Source organism: Caretta caretta, chromosome 7 (assembly GCF_965140235.1).
Source record: "Caretta caretta isolate rCarCar2 chromosome 7, rCarCar1.hap1, whole genome shotgun sequence".
Lineage (NCBI taxonomy): Eukaryota > Metazoa > Chordata > Testudines > Cheloniidae > Caretta > Caretta caretta.
Genome location: NC_134212.1, coordinates 32165115 through 32188158, shown reverse-complemented (window position 1 = coordinate 32188158; position 23044 = coordinate 32165115). Strand labels below are relative to the sequence as shown.

Here is a 23044-nt window from a genome sequence, read left to right as displayed (position 1 = left end):
TTGCTGATGCAACTTGATGCTGTGTAGACACAGGACACTGGCACAAATGGCCAGATGTGAACAAGCCTAAATAGTTTTGTTAGACCATGTCTACATAAACACTTATGTCGGCAAAACTTGTGTCTCTCAGGAGTGTGAAAAAACACACCCCTGAGCGACATAAGTTTTGTTGGCATAGCGCTGCGCACATGAGTGTTTATGTTGGTGGGAAACACTCTCCCACTGATCCTTGAGCTGGTTTTATTATGTCAACAGGAGAGCTCTCTCCTATTGGCATAGTGCGGATACACAAGCGATCTTATAGCTTGTAAGGTGTACATATGGCCTTAGTGGAACTATGCAAACCAGTGCATCCGATGAAGTGAGCTGTAGCTCACGAAACCTTATGCTCAAATAAATTTGTTAGTCTCTAAGGTGCCACAAGTACTCCTTTTCTTTTTGCGAATACAGACTAACACGGCTGCTACTCTGAAACCAAACATTTCCTGGTACAGATTGCTAGCATAGATAAGGCCTTACTGTTGTTACAGATAGCGTGAGAGAACTGTCTCTGTTTCGGCTGGGTCATTCACACAGCAGGGGAGAGAAAAACACATGTAAAGTTAAGTGTTGTTGGAAGATATCTATGTAGGTGAGAACTACATGCAGCTGAGAGCAGGTCCATCTGGGAAAGTGAGGACTTAGTACAGCTATGTATGCTCAGCAGGTTACACGCTATGCTTTGCTGTTAGGTCCCTTGGCTAAAGCTGTGTAAGGGGTTGTGAGGTTCAGTTCTCCACGTATGCTGTTTATTCTTGTCTTCTCTGTTTCAGTGGGGCTTGCCTAGTCCAATAGTTGCCAAAGATGGCGGAAGAAATCATCACCCCAGTGTATTGCACAGGCGTCTCAGCTCAGGTCCAGAAGCAGAGGGCTAAGGATCTAGGCCTGGGGCAGCATGAGAATGCAGTGAAGTACTTGGGCCAGGACTTTGAGAAGCTTCGGAATGCATGCTTACAGAGTGGAGCCCTCTTCCGAGATAACACCTTCCCTCCTGCAGCCGCCTCCTTGGGCTTCAAAGAATTGGGTCCAAACTCCTCCAAAACCTATGGAATCAAGTGGAAGAGACCCACGGTGAGGCAAGAATCAATTCCTCCCACGTACCACTTATGGGATGTATTTGTTTGTGTCCTATGTAGAGAATCGCTCCTGAATCTTTTTCTTTGGGCAATCAATGAAACAAGGAAAGTTTTTCGTTTGCCTCCCTAAATTCTGTAATGGTAGAATTTTCAAACCCTTATAGGCAGTGTTGTCTGGTGGTTACAGCCAAAGAACTGGCAACTATTCCTGTTTCTGCCATTGATTTAGCTGATTTAACTGGCAATCCACCCTGATTTCAACGATTAATGAGTGCAACTGGTTAATTAGAACCCAGGGTTTGCCATGTTGTATCAGATCAATGCTACTAGCTGAGTAACCTGGCTCCTGCTGTTTCAAATCAGAGCAATCAGCCATCTACTTTGGTATGCAGCTTCTTGCTGTACTAGATTGGACCATTCGTAAGATAAGTCTGGAATCCCACTTGTAGCAGAGGCCGATACCTGGTGCTTCAGAGGAATATACTATGTGAATTGTGCAGTTTTTACTGCTGCATGTCTGTCTAGTCTTTAAACCAATGGTTCTCAAAGCCGGTCTGCCACTTGTTCAGGGAAAGCCCCTGGCGCGCCGGACCGGTTTGTTTACCCGCCGCGTCCGCAGGTTCAGTCGATCGCGGCTCCAACTGGCCGTGGTTCACCGCTCCAGGCCAATGTGGGCTGTGGGAAGCGGTGCGGGCTAAGGGACATGCCGGCCGCCCTTCCCGCAGCCCCCATTGGCCTGGAGCAGTGAACCGTGGCCAGTGGGAGCCACGATTGGCTGAATCTGCGGATGCGGCAGGTAAATAAACCGGTCTGGCGCTCCAGGGGCTTTCCCTGAACAAGCGGTGGACCGGCTTTGAGAACCACTGCTTTAAACCATCCAGCTCTCTTTAAAATCAATAAACAGCATACCTATCTATTTATATGGCCTTACCACTGTAGTATCTGAGTGCATATAGTGGCGAACTCTGAGCTCTTGCAATGGAATTTTCCACTGACTGCATGCTTTGTGAAAATGTTTTTCTTTGTATTCCTTCTACCTGTGGAGCACCTGTTATTAAACGTGAGTGACTCCCCTGTGTTTGTATTATGAGACACAGCATGGAGGAGGAGTGTGTGTTGTTTGTATTGTAGTACTGTCCAGAGGCCCCATGGGGAATCAGGGCCCCATAGCAGTAGGTACTGTATAACCATGTGACAAAAGGACTGCTCGAAAGAATTGACAATAAAAGTATTATTATTTATTGTATTACGCAGCACCTAAAGAGACCTAGTCATGGACCAGGACAGGACCCCATTGTGCTAGGCTCAACAGTAATTGTCTTTGTCCATCTTTCAAAAGCTGTCTCCAACCAGGATGATTAAGAGACTTTGGATACTTACCATGCACATAATCCTAAATGTTCACTGGGCTGCCATTGTGAAAGAGTGGCCACATACTTAAGGGTTAACAAATGTAGATCAAAGGTGATGGCTTTGCCTAACTGGACTGCATAGCATTGTAAGAACCAATATCCCAGTCACTGGAACTTTAAAAACCAAACTATGTTTTGTTTCAGGAAATGTGTTCCAACCCGCAGTTCATTGTTGACGGAGCCACCCGCACAGACATCTGCCAGGGAGCTCTCGGTAGGGATGCTGCTGGCTTCCATTTGGGGGTCTTGCTTATTATTAGTGCTGCTGTTGAGAGACCGGGAAGGACGGAATCTGGGGGCAGAAGCTGGATTCTTGCTGCTGGAGAAATGTTGCTCCTAAGTGCTTGCTTATTTATGCTTAGTGGTTTCACATGAATGCTGGAACAGGTGCATCTCTGAAGGACTGTTAAACATGACTAGCTTCTCCTGCTTCCTTCTTTCATAAAGCCTTTAGAGATTATATGTTTTAATCTGTATGTCCAACTCTCCTACTCCCTGTCCCCCCCCCCCCAATTCTGCATTTGAGGAAGGATGGCCCAGTGGTTAGAGTGTTAGCCTGTGATTCAAGAGACCTGTCTTCATTTCCATATTCTGTGATGAACTTCTTATGTGACCGTAGCCATATTGCTTAGTTTCTGAGTGCCTCAGTTTTCACATCAGTAAAATGGGGATAATGGCACTTCCCTCCATCACAGGGCTGTTGGTAGGATAAATAAGCTAATGATGTACTCGGATACTACAGAAATGGAAGCCTGAAAGTAACCTAAGAATAAGATAAAGGGACAAATATAACATTCAGACATCACTGTTCTAGCAGAGAATCCTTGTCCTGTGTATTCTTATGTTGGGGATTAGGTCCATACGAATTAATTAAATAATTAAATTGCATTGTGCAAGTACCTAGGAGTCACAGACCAGGATCCGATTGTTATATGCACTGTATAAACACAGAACAAAACAATGGTCCTTGCCCCCAAAATCTTACAATTTCATCTCCTTTATGCCCCAATCCTACAATGAGATCCTCCTGGGCAGACTCCTGTATGGAGCTTCCGATAACTTCACTGGTGCTCTCAGAGGGATCCATCCACATGGAGCTTGATGCAGGACCTCGGTCTTGGGCAGGGACTTGGCATATCAGTGCACAGAGGGGCTTGAATATTCCATGATTTTCCCCTGCCCCCTCATTATAGGCGGCCTTGAGGCCTGCTGTGCAAATCCCAGTAATTCCTAGCTTCCTTTGCAGCATATTCCTGCAGTTATTAGCTGTTCCCAGCCCTGCGAGACTCCATGCTCCCCGTTCTTCTCTCCCCCCAAGCTCTGGTTTCTCGTGGGCTAGTCCAAACCATCAGATCACCAGGTGTAACTTTAAATAGTACAGTAGATTGGATTTAATGTGACACACAGCATCTTTCTCACTTTTGTGAAATATCACAGCTCCCTGAGCTCAGAGAAAAGGGCGGGGGGGGGGGATAAGCAGGGGAAACTGTACTTTTTTTTCTTTCTTTTTCTTGCAACTTCCCAATGAAGGGCCACTGCCCCATTTTTACAAAGAAATTGGATCTATTTGGGACTGACACTGACTTCTAACCCTCTGAATTTCCCCTGGAGAAAAGGGAGTTAGTGATATGGTCAAGCTAAATTGCTTTCCAAGTGGTTTTAAGCCTTCTCTGCAATTTGTCCAGCAAAAATGTGTCCGACTCCAGAACAATCTCCCTTTTTGTAACTCAAGGCAGGCCACTGTTGGCACATTACATATAATAGAGAAGGAAAAAATGCCACAGAGATATGATTCCCCCCGTGAGGTTTTAAAACAGGCAGAAAGGAAAGACTGGTCCTGCCTTTTGCTGAGATGAAATGGTGATATTCTGTGTCTGGTTTCCTATTTAGCTTTATCTTTGGGCACAGTATGTGTGCGTGTATGCGTGGGCTCTCTCTTCTCTGTAATGTTCTCTAAGTTCCCCAGCCTTAAATTACAAAAAATGGATTAGAGAGAATATTTCTGAGCTAGAGAAACCAGGGCTGGCCTTACCTTGAGGCGAACTGAGGAGGCCGCCTCAGGTGCCAGACTGTGGGGGGCGCCACTAGGACCCAGAGTGTAGAAAATTGTGTCTGCTGCTGGGGCATATGTATTCTCTCTGCTCTGGATGCACAGAGATGGTGGAGTGCTGCGCTGGAGGAAGGAGGGCACAAGAGACATAACAAGCAGGCAGGCGAAAAGGTGAGAGGGAATAACAGAAAGCAGCAGGAGCTGCAGGGAGAGGGTGGGGGAGGAGCCTCTTATGTACCTGTCTAGCACCCCCAGCAGCCTGGCCTGATTAACACCAGCTTCCCAGGGAGCTTCCTGTTTCCTGCTGCTTCCCTGAACCCACTGGAGGAGAACAGGCAGTCAACTGAAGTAGTAGGAGCCAGTTAGGCCCTTAAGATGCTGATATCTTCCCTCACTCAGGCCCCGCTACCAGCCTGCTTATTTGTCCGCTTCAACTGAGTGTTGAGAGTCACTATAGCTGGCACAGAACAGCAGTCATGAGTGAAAGAAGAAAACGCCCCTCTGGGGCAGCATGCAGAAAAAGAAAGCAAGCAAAGGAAGCTTTTCTGTCTAAGCAGGAAGGAGCTAACCCTAAGATACATAGACACAAATGTTCACTGTGAGCCTTCCGGCCCCAGTGAGGATGTGAGTGGTGAGGAGACGCCTGATCATAGAATCATAGAATATCAGGGTTGGAAGGGACCTCAGGAGGTCATCTAGTCCAACCCCCTGCTCAAAAGCAGGACCAATCCTCAATTAAATCATCCCAGCCAGGGCTTTGTCAAGCCTGACCTTAAAAACTTCTAAGGAAGGAGATTCCAGTTAGTCAGAGTGCAGGTGATCAGGCAGCTACTGCAGCGTCCATTATCTCCATCTCAAATGGATGTAACCATGCACATTCCTGAAGAAAAGTGTAGATCAGAGAAGAGTGTGGTGGAGGCGCAAGAAACAGCTGCTGCTGAGTTCAGTTCCTTAAGTCTAGATGATCCAGGACTGTGGACCCACTTGAGCAGTAGCTTGAGGGACTTGCTTGTACTGCTTGGGCCACAGCAAGTGAAAAACTTCATGTTCCTCAAAGACAATGAAAATAGAAGTTTCCATCCAACACATTACTGGCGACAAAGCGGAGCGGCCATGGCTTATGCACTCAAAAACCCAGAATGCTGCATACTGTTTTTGTTGCAAGCTCTTCCAATCTAGTGTTCCAGCCACATTGGGTAAAATGGATTTATTTAGGGTTTGGACCCCATTGGGAGTTGGGCATCTGGGTGTCAAGGACAGGAACATTTCTTAAATTGCTTTCAATTAAGCCTACAGCTGTTAGGGGACATGGTTCAGGCCTGGGTCTGGGTTTGCAACAGGCTAGTGGGTCTGACTCCAACTAGGCAGGGCACTGAAGTCCTAAGCTGACAGGGCAGGAAAGCAGGAGCAGAAGTAGTCTTGTCACATCAGGTGGCAGTCCCAAGGGGGTTTCTGTGATCCAACCCGTCACACATACTTCTAACACTTCCTGTAACAGTTGCCAGTGGAGAATGCAGCTTCTCCAAACTGAAGTTAATAAAAACACATCTATGCTCCCCAATGACACAGGAGAGGCTGGTCGGCCTTGCAACGCAGTTCAAATCTCTGCAACCAAGAAGGCACGGAAAGCACCACTTTGATTATTCAAACAGATAAAAATGCCAGTGTTTACTATGCAGACAAGAGAAGTTACATTTGCTGTTCAGGCCTTTGAAAGTTAAGTGTTACTTAAAATTTTTGAACAAGGCATTTTAAGTTGTTAGTTCTCCTTTATTGGGGTAGGTAGCAGAGCAGTACCATGAGAGGAGTAGAAGAGGAAAAAGGCAGAATTGAGACCTTTCAAAGTTTTGGCCCAGGCGAGGGGGCATGGAGGCGTCATTTGAGCTCCCCGCCTCAGGTGCCAAAATGTTGTGGGCCGGCTCTGAGAGAAACCTAGGGCTGGAAATGTACAAATCTGCGCTGTTACCTTTGGATGAATTATCCTGACTACTGCAGGTTGGAGGCTAGATCTGGATTAATTTAAACCAGAGGGGATAGTGCTCTGAGACAGATGGAATCATCTATGCACACAAGTTGTACTCCTCAAACTAGATCAATATAGTTAAAGCTGTACAACCCCCTCTTCCTTCTCTCCTGCCCCCAGTGTGGCAAGAGGTTGTACAGCTTTATCCAGTTATACTGGTGTAAAGGTGTTTGGATCAGTATAGTTTATTCCACTTCCATTCAGGAATAGTTATATCAGTATAAGGCACCTTTATGCCAGTATAATTGCATTCACACCAAGTACAGTACTGCTATAACTATATCCGTTTAAAATATATATATGTGTGTATATGTACAAAACCTGTATGTAGATCAAGAGTGAAATTTTCAAAAGTGCCTAAGTGACTTTAGACCCTAAGAGCCCAAGTCTCATTGTCAGTGGGATTTAGGGTTCCAAGTGCCTAAATCCCATTTGAATATGAATTTAGACACCTTTGGAAATTTTACCCCAGGCCTTTTGGGTTATGGGCTACTCCTGTGAGCGGCAAGCCCGTCCGTAGAGTCTAGTCTATAGCCTGTTTGAATCACACCCACTGCATAGCTGTATTTCTGTCAAAGACAAGATTAGGGCCATCAAAGCAGCGGATGGGAGGGTGGAGGAGTCAGCTATATAATAATAATACAGTGCACTTACATGGCGCCTTCCATCTGAGGATCTCAGTGTGCTTTACGAGCACGAATTAACTTTAGCTCTGAACTTTGGCCAGAAGAGGGGTGCCTTAAGATTAACATGAAATGTTCCTAACACAGGCGCAAACCTAGCTCAGTAGAGTTCCCACCCCAGGAGAATGCTGCACTCTTCCCAGGTATTGGATGCTGCCTCTGCTCCCAGACCCATGAGTCACTTTTTAAATCGATACACAGTGCAAAGATGCAAATCAGTTAAACACAAAGAAGCCATGTTCCTCCCACGATGAACATTTTTTAAGTGTGTCTCAAAATGGGAGGAGAGTCTCTGAATTTGGAAGGCTTAACAGCAGCTGCATTGGAGTGATGCAAACTTTGGAGTCATACCAACTGGATCTTTAGTACGCTGCAATGAACTGTGTTAACCAGTAAGTTTGGCAGCAGCAGTCCTGCTGCCTGTGTTTTTTCTAGCCGGGGAGGGATGAGCGCTGCCCTCGATGAGGGAAGCCCCCTGACAGCTGCAGTCCAGCTCCTCCCAGAGTCAGCATGGGGGCATATGTGTCTGCACTGTGCCCCTCCCTACAGCAGATTGGCCGTTGGAGCAGGAATGGAGTCTAGCTCTGTGCAAATGCCACAAAACTTTAAATATCCCAGGACCACGTGGGGGGGCTGGGCGGGGAGAGAAGTGTGTGGAGAATTAAACCATGCCGTTCCAGTGTCCACTGGGGGTGTGTGGGGGAGGGAAATGGCACTAACAGCACCTGGCTGGTTGCCAGCTGTCACAGCTGTTTCTGAAAGTGAGTCCCAATTCAGTATTCTTTGGACTTAAAAAGCCTCATCGGCTTGTCCACTCCTTCCCACCTGCTGCCCGCCTTCATCCACCTCCTCCTTTGCCACTGCACTGAAGCCGTCTTTCAACTGTCCCTCTGAGATGGCGCAGGAGCAGAGGAGGCAGCAAGTGTGGGCCAGCAGAGACCACGGAAAGAGCTTTGTAAGGAGCGGGCTGGCAAGATGGGCAGCCCCACGTCTGGCTTTTTCTACTTGGTTACTAAGTCGTTTTCTGGTCCCCATGAAAGGTGAACAGCAAAGCAGACATGAGAAATAAGTTAAGCCCAAATTGCTATGGTGCCCTTGCCCTTGTCAAGCTGTGGGAACACAGAAATTGCCAAACTGGATTAGACTAGGGGTCCACCTAGCCCAGAGGTGGGCAAACTACGGCCCGCAGGACTGTCCTGCTGGGCCTCTGAGCTCCTGGCCCGGGAGGCTAGCCCCCCAGCGCCTCCCCTGCTGTCCCCCCGCCCCTGCAGCCTCACCTCGCCATGCCGCCGGCGCAGTGCTCTGGGCACCGGGCCTGTGAGCTCCTGGGGCAACGCAACTGCAGAGCCCGGCCTGACCCAGTGCTCTGTGCTGTCCTGGTGCAGCCACCAGTGCTCCAGGCAGCGCGGTAAGGGGGCGGGGGGGGGGGGGTTGGATAGAGGGCAGGGGAGTTTGGGGGGCAGGGGTGTGGATAGGGGTCGGGGCGGTCAGAGGGCGGGGAACAGGGGGGTTGAACGGGGGTAGGGGTCCCGGGGGGGGGGGCAAGGAAGGAGAGGAGGGGTTGGATGGGGCGGCGGGGGGCAATCAGGGGCAGGGGTTCTGGGGGCGGACAGGGAGCGGGGGGGGCGGATGGGGAAGGGGTCCCGGGGGGGGGCAGTTAGGAAGGAGAGGAGGGGTTGGATGGGGTGGTGGTGGGCAGTTAGGGGTGGGGAGTCCGGGGGCGGACAGAGGACCGAGAGCAGGGAAGGTGGATGGGGCAGAGATCCCTGGGGGCCGTCAGGGAACGAGGGGGTTGGATGGGGCAGGAGTCCCAGGGGGGCTGTCAGGGGGTGAGAAATGGGGGGGGGGTCGGATAGGGGGTGGGGGCTGGGCCATGCCTGGCTATTTGGGGAGGCACAGCCTCCCCTAACCAGCCCTGCGTACAATTTCAGAAACCTGATGCAGCCCTCAGGCCAAAAAGTTTGCCCGCCCCTGACCTAGTCCATTCTCTGACAGCAGCCAGCACCAGCTGCTTCAGAGGAAGATGCAAGAAATCCCATAGTGATCAGAGATCCTACCCCTCAGGAAACTGCCTTCCTAACCCTGTTCGAGATTGGCTGATGGCCTGATGCAAGAGGATTGATAAAATCCCATCTTCATTTTTTTTTAAATTACTATTGTAACTTTGGAGAGTCTCATTATCCATATAAATATCCAATCCTTTTTTAAATCCTGCTAAGCTCTTAGACTCATGGATATCTTATGGCAAGGAGTTCCACATGATGTTACGTAGGGGTTTGGTTTTTTTTTTGGCACAGAAATAAGTTGTAAGTTATCTTTAATATATATTTATTTACACAGTGTGTGAACTTTTCCCAAGCTTCACTTTGACCATGCCTCCTGGCACTGACAGGCTGGGGTCTTGTTCTTTAGCTAAGGCAGTGCTCTAATGGTTAGAGCAAGGAGGAGTGAGATAGGACTCCTGGGTTCTGTTCCTGGCTTGGCTATTGATTTGCAGCTCAACCCTGGGGCAAGTTGTTTCACTGCTCCCTGATGCTATTTTTCCACGAGGACTGACTGCACAGACATACAGGGCTTCATTGATGTTTTCAAAAGCAGTTTGAGATGAAGGGTGCTATGGATGTGCCAAGAGTCACTATTTTTATACCCTTTCCCTACAGTCTCCTCGGCTGTGCGGAGTGGCCTTGAGCTCTGTGGCCTGCCGATGGTACTAGTCATCTGATACTTTGTCTTCCACAGCAGGTCCTGAATAAGTGTAACCAATTATAGTGGCATAGCATAAAGTAAAACCTATCCTGGCTGAGATCCTCATCCCCATTCTGGCCCCTTTATGCTGGATAAAAAGGGCTCTAAAAGCTCCATATCTGGCCAGGGGAGGAACCTGCAAGCCCTGTCATGGGGGATTAGGGCTGTGGGCATTGGGCAGGGGGGCCGTGTTAGGTGTGAGACCGCAGTACATAGTGCTCCATGGATTCTGAGCTGAACTGCGGCCCATAGGGCACCCCCAGGAGGCTGCCATAAGTTAGGCCCTTGGGGCTGTCTCAATTATGCCAGGGGCTGCTCCAGTTTCCAGAGAAGCTTAGGATCACAAGGGTTGTTTAAAGCTCTTCTCTCCTGGGCGGTGAGTTCTGGCCCAGCACAGGATCTCACCTCCCCCAACACCCAAGCAAAAACCCTGTGCAAAGTGCACAGAAAACTGGATAAACTTGCTTGGGGACTGTAACTTATGAGGTACCTGATCAAACTGTGAGGGGGCAGGAGCTCCAGTGGAAGGAAATTTCTCCTCTCATCTGCATGGAACTATGAGTTTTAGGCAGCCTGTAAATTTGAGGGCCAAAATGGTTGTTTCCCTTATGCCGTTCACCTTGAATATTCGTATCTCTGCCAAGTAACAGCCATAGTGCAAAAATCCAAGGGGGCTTCCATCACTTTTGGTCTAAAAAACCAAGTGGATATCAGACTTTTGCGGAGTCAGACTAAAGCCCAGAGTATCCCTTTCATCGTCAGCATTGCCATATTTTTGGTGCCACATAAGTGAGAAGAACAAATCAGCAGCAAAATTTAGAATGAGCAGCCTTGGAAAACAATGGTGAGGATGTGTGAGAACTTGCAGCAGGAGGCTGAGGAGAATGTCTGCGCGGGAGCCCCAGGCTGCTCTGACTCATATGGGGGATTGCACAGCTAGTTCTGGTTAGCTGCAAGAGTTGGTGTGTGGTTTATGCAAATATCTTTCTCCCCAGTGGGTGCCTGAGTTGCCAAATGGCTCCCGTAACGTGCAAGCCTGAAATCTTGCGCTCTACTATGTTTGCGGCCTGCACCTTTTAATTTTTCTTCTGAGAATAAAATGTGACTGCCACATACCATGCAGTTATTTATCCAATGCAGCTAGGCTCTGCTGAAGAAACAGGAGTGTTATTTTCCATCCTTGGTGCAAATGGAACTTTCTTGACTAACTTTTCTTTCTGCCTTCATTCAGGTGACTGCTGGCTCCTAGCTGCAATTGCTTGTCTCACCTTGAATGATACCATCCTCCATCGAGTGGTCCCCCATGGGCAGAGCTTCCAGAATGGATATGCTGGCATCTTCCACTTCCAGGTGTGTTAAGGAAAAGTTAGCACATGTGATTCCATTTTGGTTTGGGACCCACCATTGTCTAAAAGCAAGCACATCATGCACCAGGAGGAGTGTTCCTTAGATACTGCATTCCTGTGAAAATCCTCCTCCTTGTCTCCAGCCTGCCTTGACTCCCGGTATCTGTTCTTTGTCTGTCCCTAACTCCCTATCTCTTGGCCTTTGATGTGAAGCCTCCCATCCTGATAATAAAAGTTACTGATGCATTGCTTTAGGACCATGCTGTGTAATTAACATACTAATTTAGCACGAGGAATGCACCAAGCAGGGATAGGTGGTAGATAAGAAAAGGGTTTGTTTATTGGCTTGGTTTGTTTCCGATGCACAAGGGCAACATGCTTTGCTAAGTGGTATATAACCTTTGCATAATCTGTATTCTGTGTCCCCTCCTGGCTAGCAGGGGGGCACCATGCTCGAGGGTAATAAACTTGGTGTTTTTTGGGAACTCTGCAGTTGTGGACTTTGTTCATGTGCCTCAGCCTAGGTTCGAACTGTGTGTGACCTATCAGGTATAATTCGCAGCAGTTTTGTACGTGACCTATCAGATATAATTCGTAACAGGTGAGATGCTGGGATGTAAGAAATTCTCACCTCATTTGGTGTTGGACCCTGCTGCTCCCTCAGTTTACCTTCTTCCCCAGTAAAACTGCCACAACTAGTGCTTTTGGATTACTCTCCCCTTCTGGGGTCTGGTTTATTTTATACAAAATAACCGTTTAACTCAAAGCTAGAATCTCCCAGCCTTCTTCTCCAAACTCAGCAGTTAAATTCACCCTTCCTGAGCTCCCAGTTCCTTCTTAAAGGCTTTGCTACCTGCCCTGGCAGCAGGTAGCTCCCAGCAGGTTCCTTCCCTGTCCCACTTTGACCCCGTATCCCCTGCAGGTCTCTCTCCCTCGTTATCTTTGCATCAGGGCCCAGATCTCTCTCCAGGCTTACTCTGGGCTTCTTCAGAGAGGTCTCCCCTTCTTTGAAGCAGGAAAATCTCTTATAGGAAGCCCCACCCCCTGAACTACCATTGCATGATTGCTGGCCAACCACTGGGCCAAACCCATCACATACGAGGCAGATAACTAGGTACAGATAGACCTGAGGCCAACTCCCCTTAAAGGGCCAGCCCTCCCTATAACACTTGACTATTGGTATCTTTCCCAAAGATGCCCAAGTGAAAAGTGTGTGTATGCGTGAAAATAATGTATAGACCAAAAAAAGGTTCCTATCAGGCTGTGTGATACCCATTTTGTATCATGTTCATTGGCACCTTTTAACAGTTATAACCTTAAAAACCATTGGATCACATGTAGGACAAGCTTCCCCCAGGGTTTTGCAGGCAGGGGTAGAACATTAAACCTTGGTGGAAAGGTGTTGGCCTAATTTTGTTAAGAGGCTTTGGAGAGAGAGAAATCAGTAGCAACTTGTTACCTGCTAGACACAGAGGTCTCTGGCAGCCTGAAGAGCTCAGTTACTGAGGAGAAATGCATGTCTTGAAGCTGGTAGGAAGCAAGAAATCATGTCATCATCAGTAAGCAAAGACCTTAGAACAACTTGTATAGGGCATTTGTATTAGGACTTTGTCTATACGTTTTTTTGTACCACTTTTTCTGTTTCAGAGGAACAGCCGTGTTAGTCTGTATTCGCAAAAAGAAAAGGAGTACTTGTGGCACCTTAGAGACTAACCAATTTATTTGAGCATGAGCTTTCGTGAGCTACAGCTCACTTCATCAGATGTATACCGTGGAAACTGCAGCAGACTTTATATACACACAGAGAATATGAAACAATACCTCCTCCCACCCCACTGTCCTGCTGGTAATAGCTTATCTAAAGTGATCAACAGGTGGGCCATTTCCAGGGCCCACCTGTTGATCACTTTAGATAAGCTATTACCAGCAGGACAGTGGGGTGGGAGGAGGTATTGTTTCATATTCTCTGTGTGTATATAAAGTCTGCTGCAGTTTCCACGGTATACATCTGATGAAGTGAGCTGTAGCTCACGAAAGCTCATGCTCAAATAAATTGGTTAGTCTCTAAGGTGCCACAAGTACTCCTTCACTTTTTCTGTATCAGTTTTAAACTGATATAGCTGAAGCGTACAAGTCCTGCGGTATGTCTACACTCCGAAATTAGGTCAAATTTATAGAAGTCAGTTTTTTAGAAATCGTTTTTAAATAGTCAATTAGGTGTGTCCCCACACAAAATGCTCTAAGTGCATTAAGTGCATTAACTTGGCGGAGCGCTTCCACAGTACCGAGGCTAGCGTCGACTTCCGGAGTGTTGCACTGTGGGTAGTTATCCCACAGTTCCCGCAGTCTCCGCCGCCCATTGGAATTCTGGGTTGAGATCCCAGTGCCTGATGGGGCAAAAAACATTGTCGTGGGTGGTTCTGGGTACATGTCATCAGGCCCTCCCTCCATGAAAGCAACGGCAGACAATCGTTTCGCTCCTTTTTTCCTGCGTTACCTGTGCAGACACCATACCACGGCAAGCATGGAGCCCGCTCAGCTCACTGTCACCCTATATCTCCTGGGTGCTGGCAGACGTGGTATTGCATTGCTACGCAGCAGCAGCAACCCATTGCCTTGTGGCAGCAGACGGTGCAACAGGCCTGATAACCATCATCATCGTGTCCGAGGTGCTCCTGGTCGCCTCGGAAAGGTCGGTCAGGAGCGCCTGGGCAGACATGGGCGCGGGGACTAAATTAGGAGTGACTCGACCAGGTCATTCTCTTTAGTCCTGCCGGCAGTCCTATTGTACCATCTTCTGCCTAGCAGCCAGGAGATGTGGATGGCTAGCAGTCCTACAGCACCGTCTGCTGCCAGCCAAAGATGTAAAATCCCTGGTCTACACTAGGACTTTAGGTCGAATTTAGCAGCCTTAAATCGATGTAAACCTGCACCCGTCCACACAATGAAGCCCTTTATTTCGACTTAAAGGGCTCTTAAAATCGATTTCCTTACTCCACCCCTGACAAGTGGATTAGCGCTTAAATCGACGTTGCCGGCTTGAATTTGGGGTACTGTGGACACAATTCGATGGTATTGGCCTCCGGGAGCTATCCCAGAGTGCTCCATTATGACCGCTCTGGACAGCACTCTCAACTCAGATGCACTGGCCAGGTAGACAGGAAAAGAACCGCGAACTTTTGAATCTCATTTCCTGTTTGGCCAGCGTGGCAAGCTGTAGGTGACCATGCAGAGCTCATCAGCACAGGTGACCATGATGGAGTCCCAGAATCGCAAAAGAGCTCCAGCATGGACCGAATGGGAGGTACGGGATCTGATCGCTGTTTGGGGAGAGGAATCCGTGCTATCAGAACTCCATTCCAGTTTTCGAAATGCCAAAACCTTTGTGAAAATCTCCCAGGGCATGAAGGACAGAGGCCATAACAGGGACCCGAAGCAGTGCCGCGTGAAACTGAAGGAGCTGAGGCAAGCCTACCAGAAAACCAGAGAGGCAAACAGCCGCTCTGGGTCAGAGCCCCAAACATGCCGCTTCTATGATGAGCTGCATGCCATTTTAGGGGGTTCAGCCACCACTACCCCAGCCGTGTTGTTTGACTCCTTCAATGGAGATGGAGGCAATACGGAAGCAGGTTTTGGGGACGAAGAAGATGATGATGAGGAGGAGGTTGTAGATAGCTCACAGCAAGCAAGCGGAGAAACCGGTTTTCCCGACAGCCAGGAACTGTTTCTTACCCTAGACCTGGAGCCAGTACCGCCCGAACCCACCCAAGGCTGCCTCCTGGACCCGCCAGGCGGAGAAGGGACCTCTGGTGAGTGTACCTTTTAAAATACTATACATGGTTTAAAAGCAAGCATGTGAAAGGATTACTTTGCCCTGGCATTTGCAGTTCTCCTAGATGTAGTCCTAAAGCCTTTGCAAAAGGTTTCTGGGGAGGACAGCCTTATTGCTTCCTTCATGGTAGGACACTTTACCACTCCAGGCCAGTAACACGTACTCGGGAAACATTGTAGAACACAGCATTGCAGTGTATGTTTGCTGGCATTCAAACAACATCCGTTCTTTATCTCTCTGTGTTATCCTCAGGAGAGTGAGATATAATTCATGGTCACCTGGTTGAAATAGAGTGCTTTTCTTCAGGGGACACTCAGAGGAGCCCATTCCTGCTGGGCTGTTTGCCTGTGGCTAAACAGAAATGTTCCCCGCTGTTAGCCACAGGGAGGGGGGAAGGTTGAGGGGGTAGTCACGCGGTGGGAGGAGGCAAAATGCGACCTTGTAACGAAAGCACATGTGCTATGTATGTAATGTTAACAGCAAGGTTTACCCTGAAAGAGTGTAGCCACTGTTTTATAAAATGTGTCTTTTTAAATACCACTGTCCCTTTTTTTTTCTCCACCAGCTGCATGTGTTTCAATGATCACAGGATCTTCTCCTTCCCAGAGGCTAGTGAAGCTTAGAAAGAAAAAAAAACGCACTCGCGATGAAATGTTCTCCGAGCTCATGCTGTCCTCCCACACTGACAGAGCACAGACGAATGCGTGGAGGCAAATAATGTCAGAAGGAAAGCACAAAATGACCGGGAGGAGAGGTGGCGGGCTGAAGAGAGTAAGTGGCGGGCTGAAGAGAGTAAGTGGCGGGCTGAAGACAGGGCTGAAGCTCAAATGTGGCGGCAGCGTGATGAGAGGAGGCAGGATTCAATGCTGAGGCTGCTGCAGGACCAAACCAGTATGCTCCAGTGTATGGTTGAGCTGCAGCAAAGGCAGCTGGAGCACAGACTGCCACTGCAGCCCCTCTGTAACCAACCGCCCTCCTCCCCAAGTTCCATAGCCTCCACACCCAGACGCCCAAGAACGCGGTGGGGGGGCCTCCGGCCAACCAGCCACTCCACCACAGAGGATTGCCCAAAAAAAAGAAGGCTGTCATTCAATAAATTTTAAAGTTGTAAACTTTTAAAGTGCTTTGCTTAAAGTGCTGTGTGGCATTTTCCTTCCCTCCTCCACCACCCCTCCTGGGCTACCTTGGTAGTCATCCCCCTATTTGTGTGATGAATGAATAAAGAATGCATGAATGTGAAGCAACAATGACTTTATTGCCTCTGCAAGCGGTGATTGAAGGGAGGAGGGGCGGGTGGTTAGCTTACAGGGAAATAGAGTGAACCAAGGGGCGGGGGGTTTCATCAAGGAGAAACAAACAGAACTTTCACACCGTAGCCTGGCCAGTCATGAAACTGGTTTTCAAAGCTTCTCTGATGCGTACCGCGCCCTCCTGTGCTCTTCTAACCGCCCTGGTGTCTGGCTGCGCGTAACCAGCAGCCAGGCGATTTGCCTCAACCTCCCACCCCGCCATAAACGTCTCCCCTTTACTCTCACAGATATTGTGGAGCACACAGCAAGCAGTAATAACAGTGGGAATATTGGTTTCGCTGAGGTCTAAGCGAGTCAGTAAACTGCGCCAGCGCGCCTTTAAACGTCCAAATGCGCATTCTACCACCATTCTGCACTTGCTCAGCCTGTAGTTGAACAGCTCCTGACTACTGTCCAGGCTGCCTGTGTACGGCTTCATGAGCCATGGCATTAAGGGGTAGGCTGGGTCCCCAAGGATACATATAGGCATTTCAACATCCCCAACAGTTATTTTCTGGTCTGGGAATAAAGTCCCTTCCTGCAGCTTTTGAAACAGACCAGAGTTCCTGAAGATGCGAGCATCATGCACCTTTCCCGGCCATCCCACGTTGATGTTGGTGAAACGTCCCTTGTGATCCACCAGAGCTTGCAGCACTATCGAAAAGTACCCCTTGCGGTTTATGTACTCGGCGGCTTGGTGCTCCGGTGCCAAGATAGGGATATAGGTTCCGTCTATAGCCCCACCACAGTTAGGGAATCCCATTGCAGCAAAGCCATCCACTATGACCTGCACATTTCCCAGGGTCACTACCCTTGATATCAGCAGATCTTTGATTGCGTTGGCTACTTGCATCACAGCAGCCCCCACAGTAGATTTGCCCACTCCAAATTGATTCCCAACTGACCGGTAGCTGTCTGGCATTGCAAGCTTCCACAGGGCTATCGCCACTCGCTTCTCAACTGTGAGGGCTGCTCTCATCTTGGTATTCATGCGCTTCAGGGCAGGGGAAAGCAAGTCACAAAGTTCCATGGAAGTGCCCTTACGCATGCGAAAGTTTCGCAGCCACTGGGAATCGTCCCAGACCTGCAACACTATGCGGTCCCACCAGTCTGTGCTTGTTTCCCGAGCCCAGAATCGGCGTTCCACAGCATGAACCTGCCCCATTAGCACCATGATGCATGCATTGGCAGGGCCCATGCTTTCAGAGAAATCTGTGTCCATGTCCTGATCACTCACGTGACCGCGCTGACGTCGCCTCCTCGCCCGGCATCGCTTTGCCAGGTTCTGGTGCTGCATATACTGCTGGATAATGCGTGTGGTGTTTAATGTGCTCCTAATTGCCAAAGTGAGCTGAGCGGCCTCCATGCTTGCCTTGGTATGGCGTCCACACAGAAAAAAAGCGCGGAACGATTGTCTGCCGTTGCTCTGACGGAGGGAGGGGCGACTGACGACACGGCTTACAGGGTTGGCTTCAGGGAGCTAAAATCAACAAAGGGGGTGCCTGTACATCAAGGAGTATTTCAGGCAGGACTGCACGGAGGGTTCCAATAAGAAATGGTGCACCTAAGTTATCGTTCTTATTGGAACAAGGAGGTTAGCCTGGCCTCTGATTGATACATGGCTAGATTTACCTCGCTGCACCTTCTCTGTGAGTGACTGCAGTGTGATCTAGAGGAATGAGTCCCCTAGACAGGGAAGGAGGCAAATGAGTACAAAACAAATCTGGTCTATTTCTTTTTCTGACCCACTCCATCTATCTTTTACATCTTTGGCTGGCAGCAGACGGTGCAGAAGGACTGCATGCCATCCACATCTCATGGCTGCTCGGCAGAAGATGGTACAGTACGACTGCTAGCCATCTTCATCTCTTGCCTGCCTGGCAGAAGATGGTACAATACGACTGCTAGCAGTCCGTATCGCCTGCCCGCTCACCATAAGGTGGTTCAATAGGACTGACTGCAGGACTAAAGAGAATGACCTGGTCAAGTCACTCCAAATTTAGTCCCTGCGCCCATGTCTGCCCAGGCGCTCCCAGCCGACGTGGCCAGGAGCACCTCGGACACGACGAGGACGACTACCAGTCGTATTACACCGTCTGCTGCCAGAAGGCAATGGGTTGCTGCTACTGTGCAGCAAAGCCGTACCGCGTCTGCCAGCACCCAGGAGACATAGGGTGACGGTTACCTGAGCGGGCTCCATGCTTGCCGTGGTATGGCGTCTGCACAGGTAACTCAGGAAAAAAGGCGCGAAATGATTGTCTGCCCTTGCTTTCACGGAGGGAGGGAGGGAACGGGGGCCTGACGATACGTACCCAGAACCACCCGCGACAATGTTTTAGCCCCATCAGAGTGCTCCATTGTGACTGCTCTGGACAGCACTCTCAGATGCCCGATTGTTTGCCGTTGCTCTGACGCCGGGAGGGGCGCTTACAGGGTTGGCTTCAGGGAGCTAAAATCAACAAAGGGGGTGGCTTTACATCAAGGAGTATTTCAGGCAGGACTTCACGGAGGGTTCCAATAAGAAATGGTGCACCTAAGTTATTGTCCTTATTGGAACAAGAAGGTTAGCCTGGCCTCTGATTGACACATGGCTAGATTTACCTCGCTGCACCTTCTCTGTGAGTGACTGCAGTGTGATCTAGAAGAATGAGTCCTCTAGACAGGGGAGGGGGGGAAGCAAATGAGTACAAAACAAATCTGGTCTATTTCTTGTTTTGATCCACTCCATCTATCTTTTACATCTTTGGCTGGCAGCAGACGGTGCAGAAGGACTGCATGCCATCCACATCTCATGGCTGCTCGGCAGAAGATGGTACAGTACGACTGCTAGCAGTCCGTATCGCCTGCCCGCTCACCATAAGACGGTTCAATAGGACTGACTGCAGGACTAAAGAGAATGACCTGGTCAAGTCACTCCAAATTTAGTCCCTGCGCCCATGTCTGCCCAGGCGCTCCTGATCGACCTCACAGAGGTGACCAGGAGCACCTCGGACATGACGATGACAGCTACCAGTCGTACTGTACCGTCTGCTGCCACAAGGCAAGGGGTTGCTGCTACTGTGTAGCAATGCCGTACCGCGTCTGCCAGCACCCAGGAGACATAGGGTGACGGTTACCTGAGCGGGCTCCATGCTTGCAGTGGTATGGCGTCTGCACAGGTAACTCAGGAAAAAAGGCGCGAAATGATTGTCTGCCCTTGCTTTCACGGAGGGAGGGAGGGAACGGGGGCCTGACGATATGTACCCAGAACCACCCGCGACAATGTTTTAGCCCCATCAGGCATTGGGATCTCAACCCAGAATTCCAATGGGCAGCGGAGACTGCGGGAACTGTGGGATAGCTACCCACAGTGCAACACTCCGGAAGTCGACTCTAGCCTCGGTACTGTGGAAGCGCTCCACCGAGTTAATGCACTTAATGCACTTAGAGCATTTTCTGTGGGGACACACACACTCGAATATATAAAACCGATTTCTAAAAAACCGACTTCTATAAATTCGACCTTATTCCGTAGTGTAGACATACCCAAAGATAGATGGAGTGGATCAAAACAAGAAATACACCAGATTTGTTTTGTATTCATTTGCTCCCCCCTCCCTCCCTCCGTGAAATCAACGGCCAGCAGTCGTTTCGGTGAGGTCTGTCAGGGGCACCTTGAAAACTTGAATGGAGATTCAGTCCTGCCTGAAATACCGGGGGGAGGGATAGCTCAGTGGGTTGAGCATTGGGTTGAGCGTTGGCCTGCTAAACCCAGGGTTTTGAGTTCAATCCTTGAGGGGGCCATTCTGTGTGACAGTTGTTTTTGTTTCTCCTTGACGTAAAGCCACCCCCTTTGTTGATTCTAATTCCCTGTAAGCCAACCCTGTAAGCCATGTCGTCACTCGCCCCTCCCTCCGTCAACAGCAGACAATCGTTCTGCGCCTTTTTTCTATGCAGACGCCATACCATGGCAAGCATGGAGCCCGCTCAGATCACTTTGGCAATTAGGAGCACATTAAACACCGTGCGCATTATCCAGCAGTATTAGAAGGAGCACCAGAACCTGGCAAAGTGAAACCGGGCAAGTAGGCGACGTCAGCACGGTGACGAGAGTGATGAGGACATGGACACAGACTTCTCACAAAGCACAGGCTCTGGCAATGCAGACATCATGGTGCTAATTGGGCAGGTTCATGCAGTGGAACGCCAATTCTGGGCCCGGGAAACAAGCACAGACCAGTGGGACTGCAGGGTGTTGCAGGTCTGGGATGATTCCCAGTGGCTGCGAAACTTTTGCATGCATAAGGGCACTTTCATGGAACTTTGTGACTTGGTTTCCCCTGCCCTGAAGCGCAAGAATACCAAGATGAGAACAGCCCTCACAGTTGAGAAGCGAGTGGCAATAGCCCTGTGGAAGCTTGCAACGCCAGACAGCTACCGGTCAGTCGGGAATCAATTTGGAGTGGGCAAATCTACTGTGGGGGCTGCTGTGATGCAAGTAGCCAACGCAATCAAAGATCTGCTGATATCAAGGGTAGTGACCCTGGGAAATGTGCAGGTCATAGTGGATGGCTTTGCTGCAATGGGATTCCCTAACTGTGGTGGGGCCGTAGACGGAACCTATATCCCTATCTTGGCACCGGAGCACCAAGCCGGCAAGTACATAAACCGCAAGGGGTACTTTCAATAGTGCTGCAAGCACGGGTGGATCACAAGGGACGTTTCACCAACATCAACATGGGATGGCCAGGAAAAGTACATGACGCTCGCATCTTCAGGAACTCTGGTCTGTTTCAAAAGCTGCAGGAAGGGACTTTATTCCCAGACCAGAAAATAACTGTTGGGGATGTTGAAATGCCTATAGTTATCCTTGGGGAGCCAGCCTACCTGTTAATGCCGTGGCTCATGAAGCCATACACAGGCAGCCTGGACAGTAGTCAGGAGCTGTTCAACTACAGGCTGAGCAAGTGCAGAATGGTGGTAGAATGTGCATTTGGACGTTTAAAAGCGCACTGGCGCAGTTTTCTGACTCGGTTAGACCTCAGCGAAACCAATATTCCCACTGTTATTACTGCTTGCTGTGCGCTCCACAATATCTGTGAGAGTAAGGGGGAGACGTTTATGGCTGGGTGGGAGGTTGAGGCAAATCGCCTGGCTGCTGGTTACGCGCAGCCAGACACCTGGGTGGTTAGAAGAGCACAGGAGGGCGTGGTGCGCATCAGAGAAGCTTTGAAAACCAGTTTCAGGAATGGCCAGGCTACGGTGTGAAAGTTCTGTTTGTTTCTCCTTGATGGACCACCCCCTCTTGGTTCACTCTACTTCCCTGTAAGCTAACCACCCCCCCTCCTCCCTTCGATCACCACTTGCAGAGGCAATAAAGTCATTGTTGCTTCACATTCATGCATTCTTTATTCATTCATCACACAAATAGGGGGATAACTGCCAAGGTAGCCCGAGAGGGGTGGTGGAGGAAGGAAGCACCGGGTGGGATGGTGGAGGAGGGAAGGACAAGGCCAATACAGCACCTTAAAAGTTTAAAACTTTAAAACTTATTGAATGCCAGCCTTCTGTTGCTTGGGCAATCCTCTGGGGTGGAGTGGCTGGGTGGCCGGAGGCCCCCCCACCGCGTTCTTGGGCATCTGGATGAGGAGGCTATGGAACTTGGGGAGGAGGGCAGTTGGTTACACAGGGGCTGTAGCGGCAGTCTGTGCTCCTGCTGCCTTTCCTGCAGATCAACCATACGCTGGAGCATATTAGTTTGATCCTCCAGCAGCCTCAGCATTGAATCCTGCCTCCTCTCATCACGCTGCCGCCACCTTTCAGCTTCAGCCCTCTCTTCAGCCCGCCACTTACTCTCTTCAGCCTGTCACCTCTCCTCCCGGTCATTTTGTGCTTTCTTGCACTCTGACATTGTTTGCCTCCACGCATTCGTCTGTGCTCTGTCAGTGTGGGAGGACAGCATGAGCTCAGAGAACATTTCATCGCGAGTGTGTTTTTTTCGCCTTCTAATCTTCACTAGCCTCTGGGAAGGAGAAGATCCTGTAATCCTTGAAACACATGCAGCTGGTGGAGAAAAAAAAAGGGACAGTGGTATTTAAAAAGACACATTTTATAGAACAATGGGTACACTCTTTCACCGTAAACCTTGCTGTTAACATTACATTCATAGTACATGTGCTTTTGTTACAAGGTCGCATTTTGCCTCCCCTCACCGTGTGGTGAGCCCCTCACCCTTCCCCCCTCCCCGTGGCTAACAGCGGGGAACATTTCTGTTCAGCCACAGGCAAACAGCCCAGCAGAAACGGGCACCTCTGAATGTCCCCTTAAGAAAAGCACCCTATTTCAACCAAGTGACCATGAATGATATACTCTCCTGAGGATAACACAGAGAGATAAAGAACAGATATTCTTTGAACGCCAGCAAACATACACTGCAATGCTTTGTTCTACAATGATTCCCGGCTACGTGCTACTGGCCTGGAGTGGTAAAGTGTCCTACCATGGTGGACAGAATAAGGCTGCCCTCCCCAGAAACCTTTTGCAAAGGCTTTGGGAGTACATCCAGGAGAG

At 49.4% G+C, this 23044-nt stretch overlaps 1 protein-coding gene across 6 annotated transcripts in view; it reads left to right on the top strand.

Annotated features, from left to right (window-relative positions):
- Positions 1 to 23044, top strand: part of CAPN1 (calpain 1) — a 59096-nt gene that overhangs the window by 7604 nt on the left and 28448 nt on the right. For 2 of the 6 annotated variants that reach the window (XM_048856941.2, XM_048856940.2), the window contains exons 2-4: positions 813 to 1110; positions 2672 to 2741; positions 11260 to 11378. In XM_048856941.2, the coding sequence (XP_048712898.1) occupies positions 844 to 1110; positions 2672 to 2741; positions 11260 to 11378 (456 nt within the window). In that variant the 5' untranslated portion in view covers positions 813 to 843. The other 4 variants (XM_075130422.1, XM_075130424.1, XM_048856942.2 and 1 more) reach the window with 4 other exon arrangements.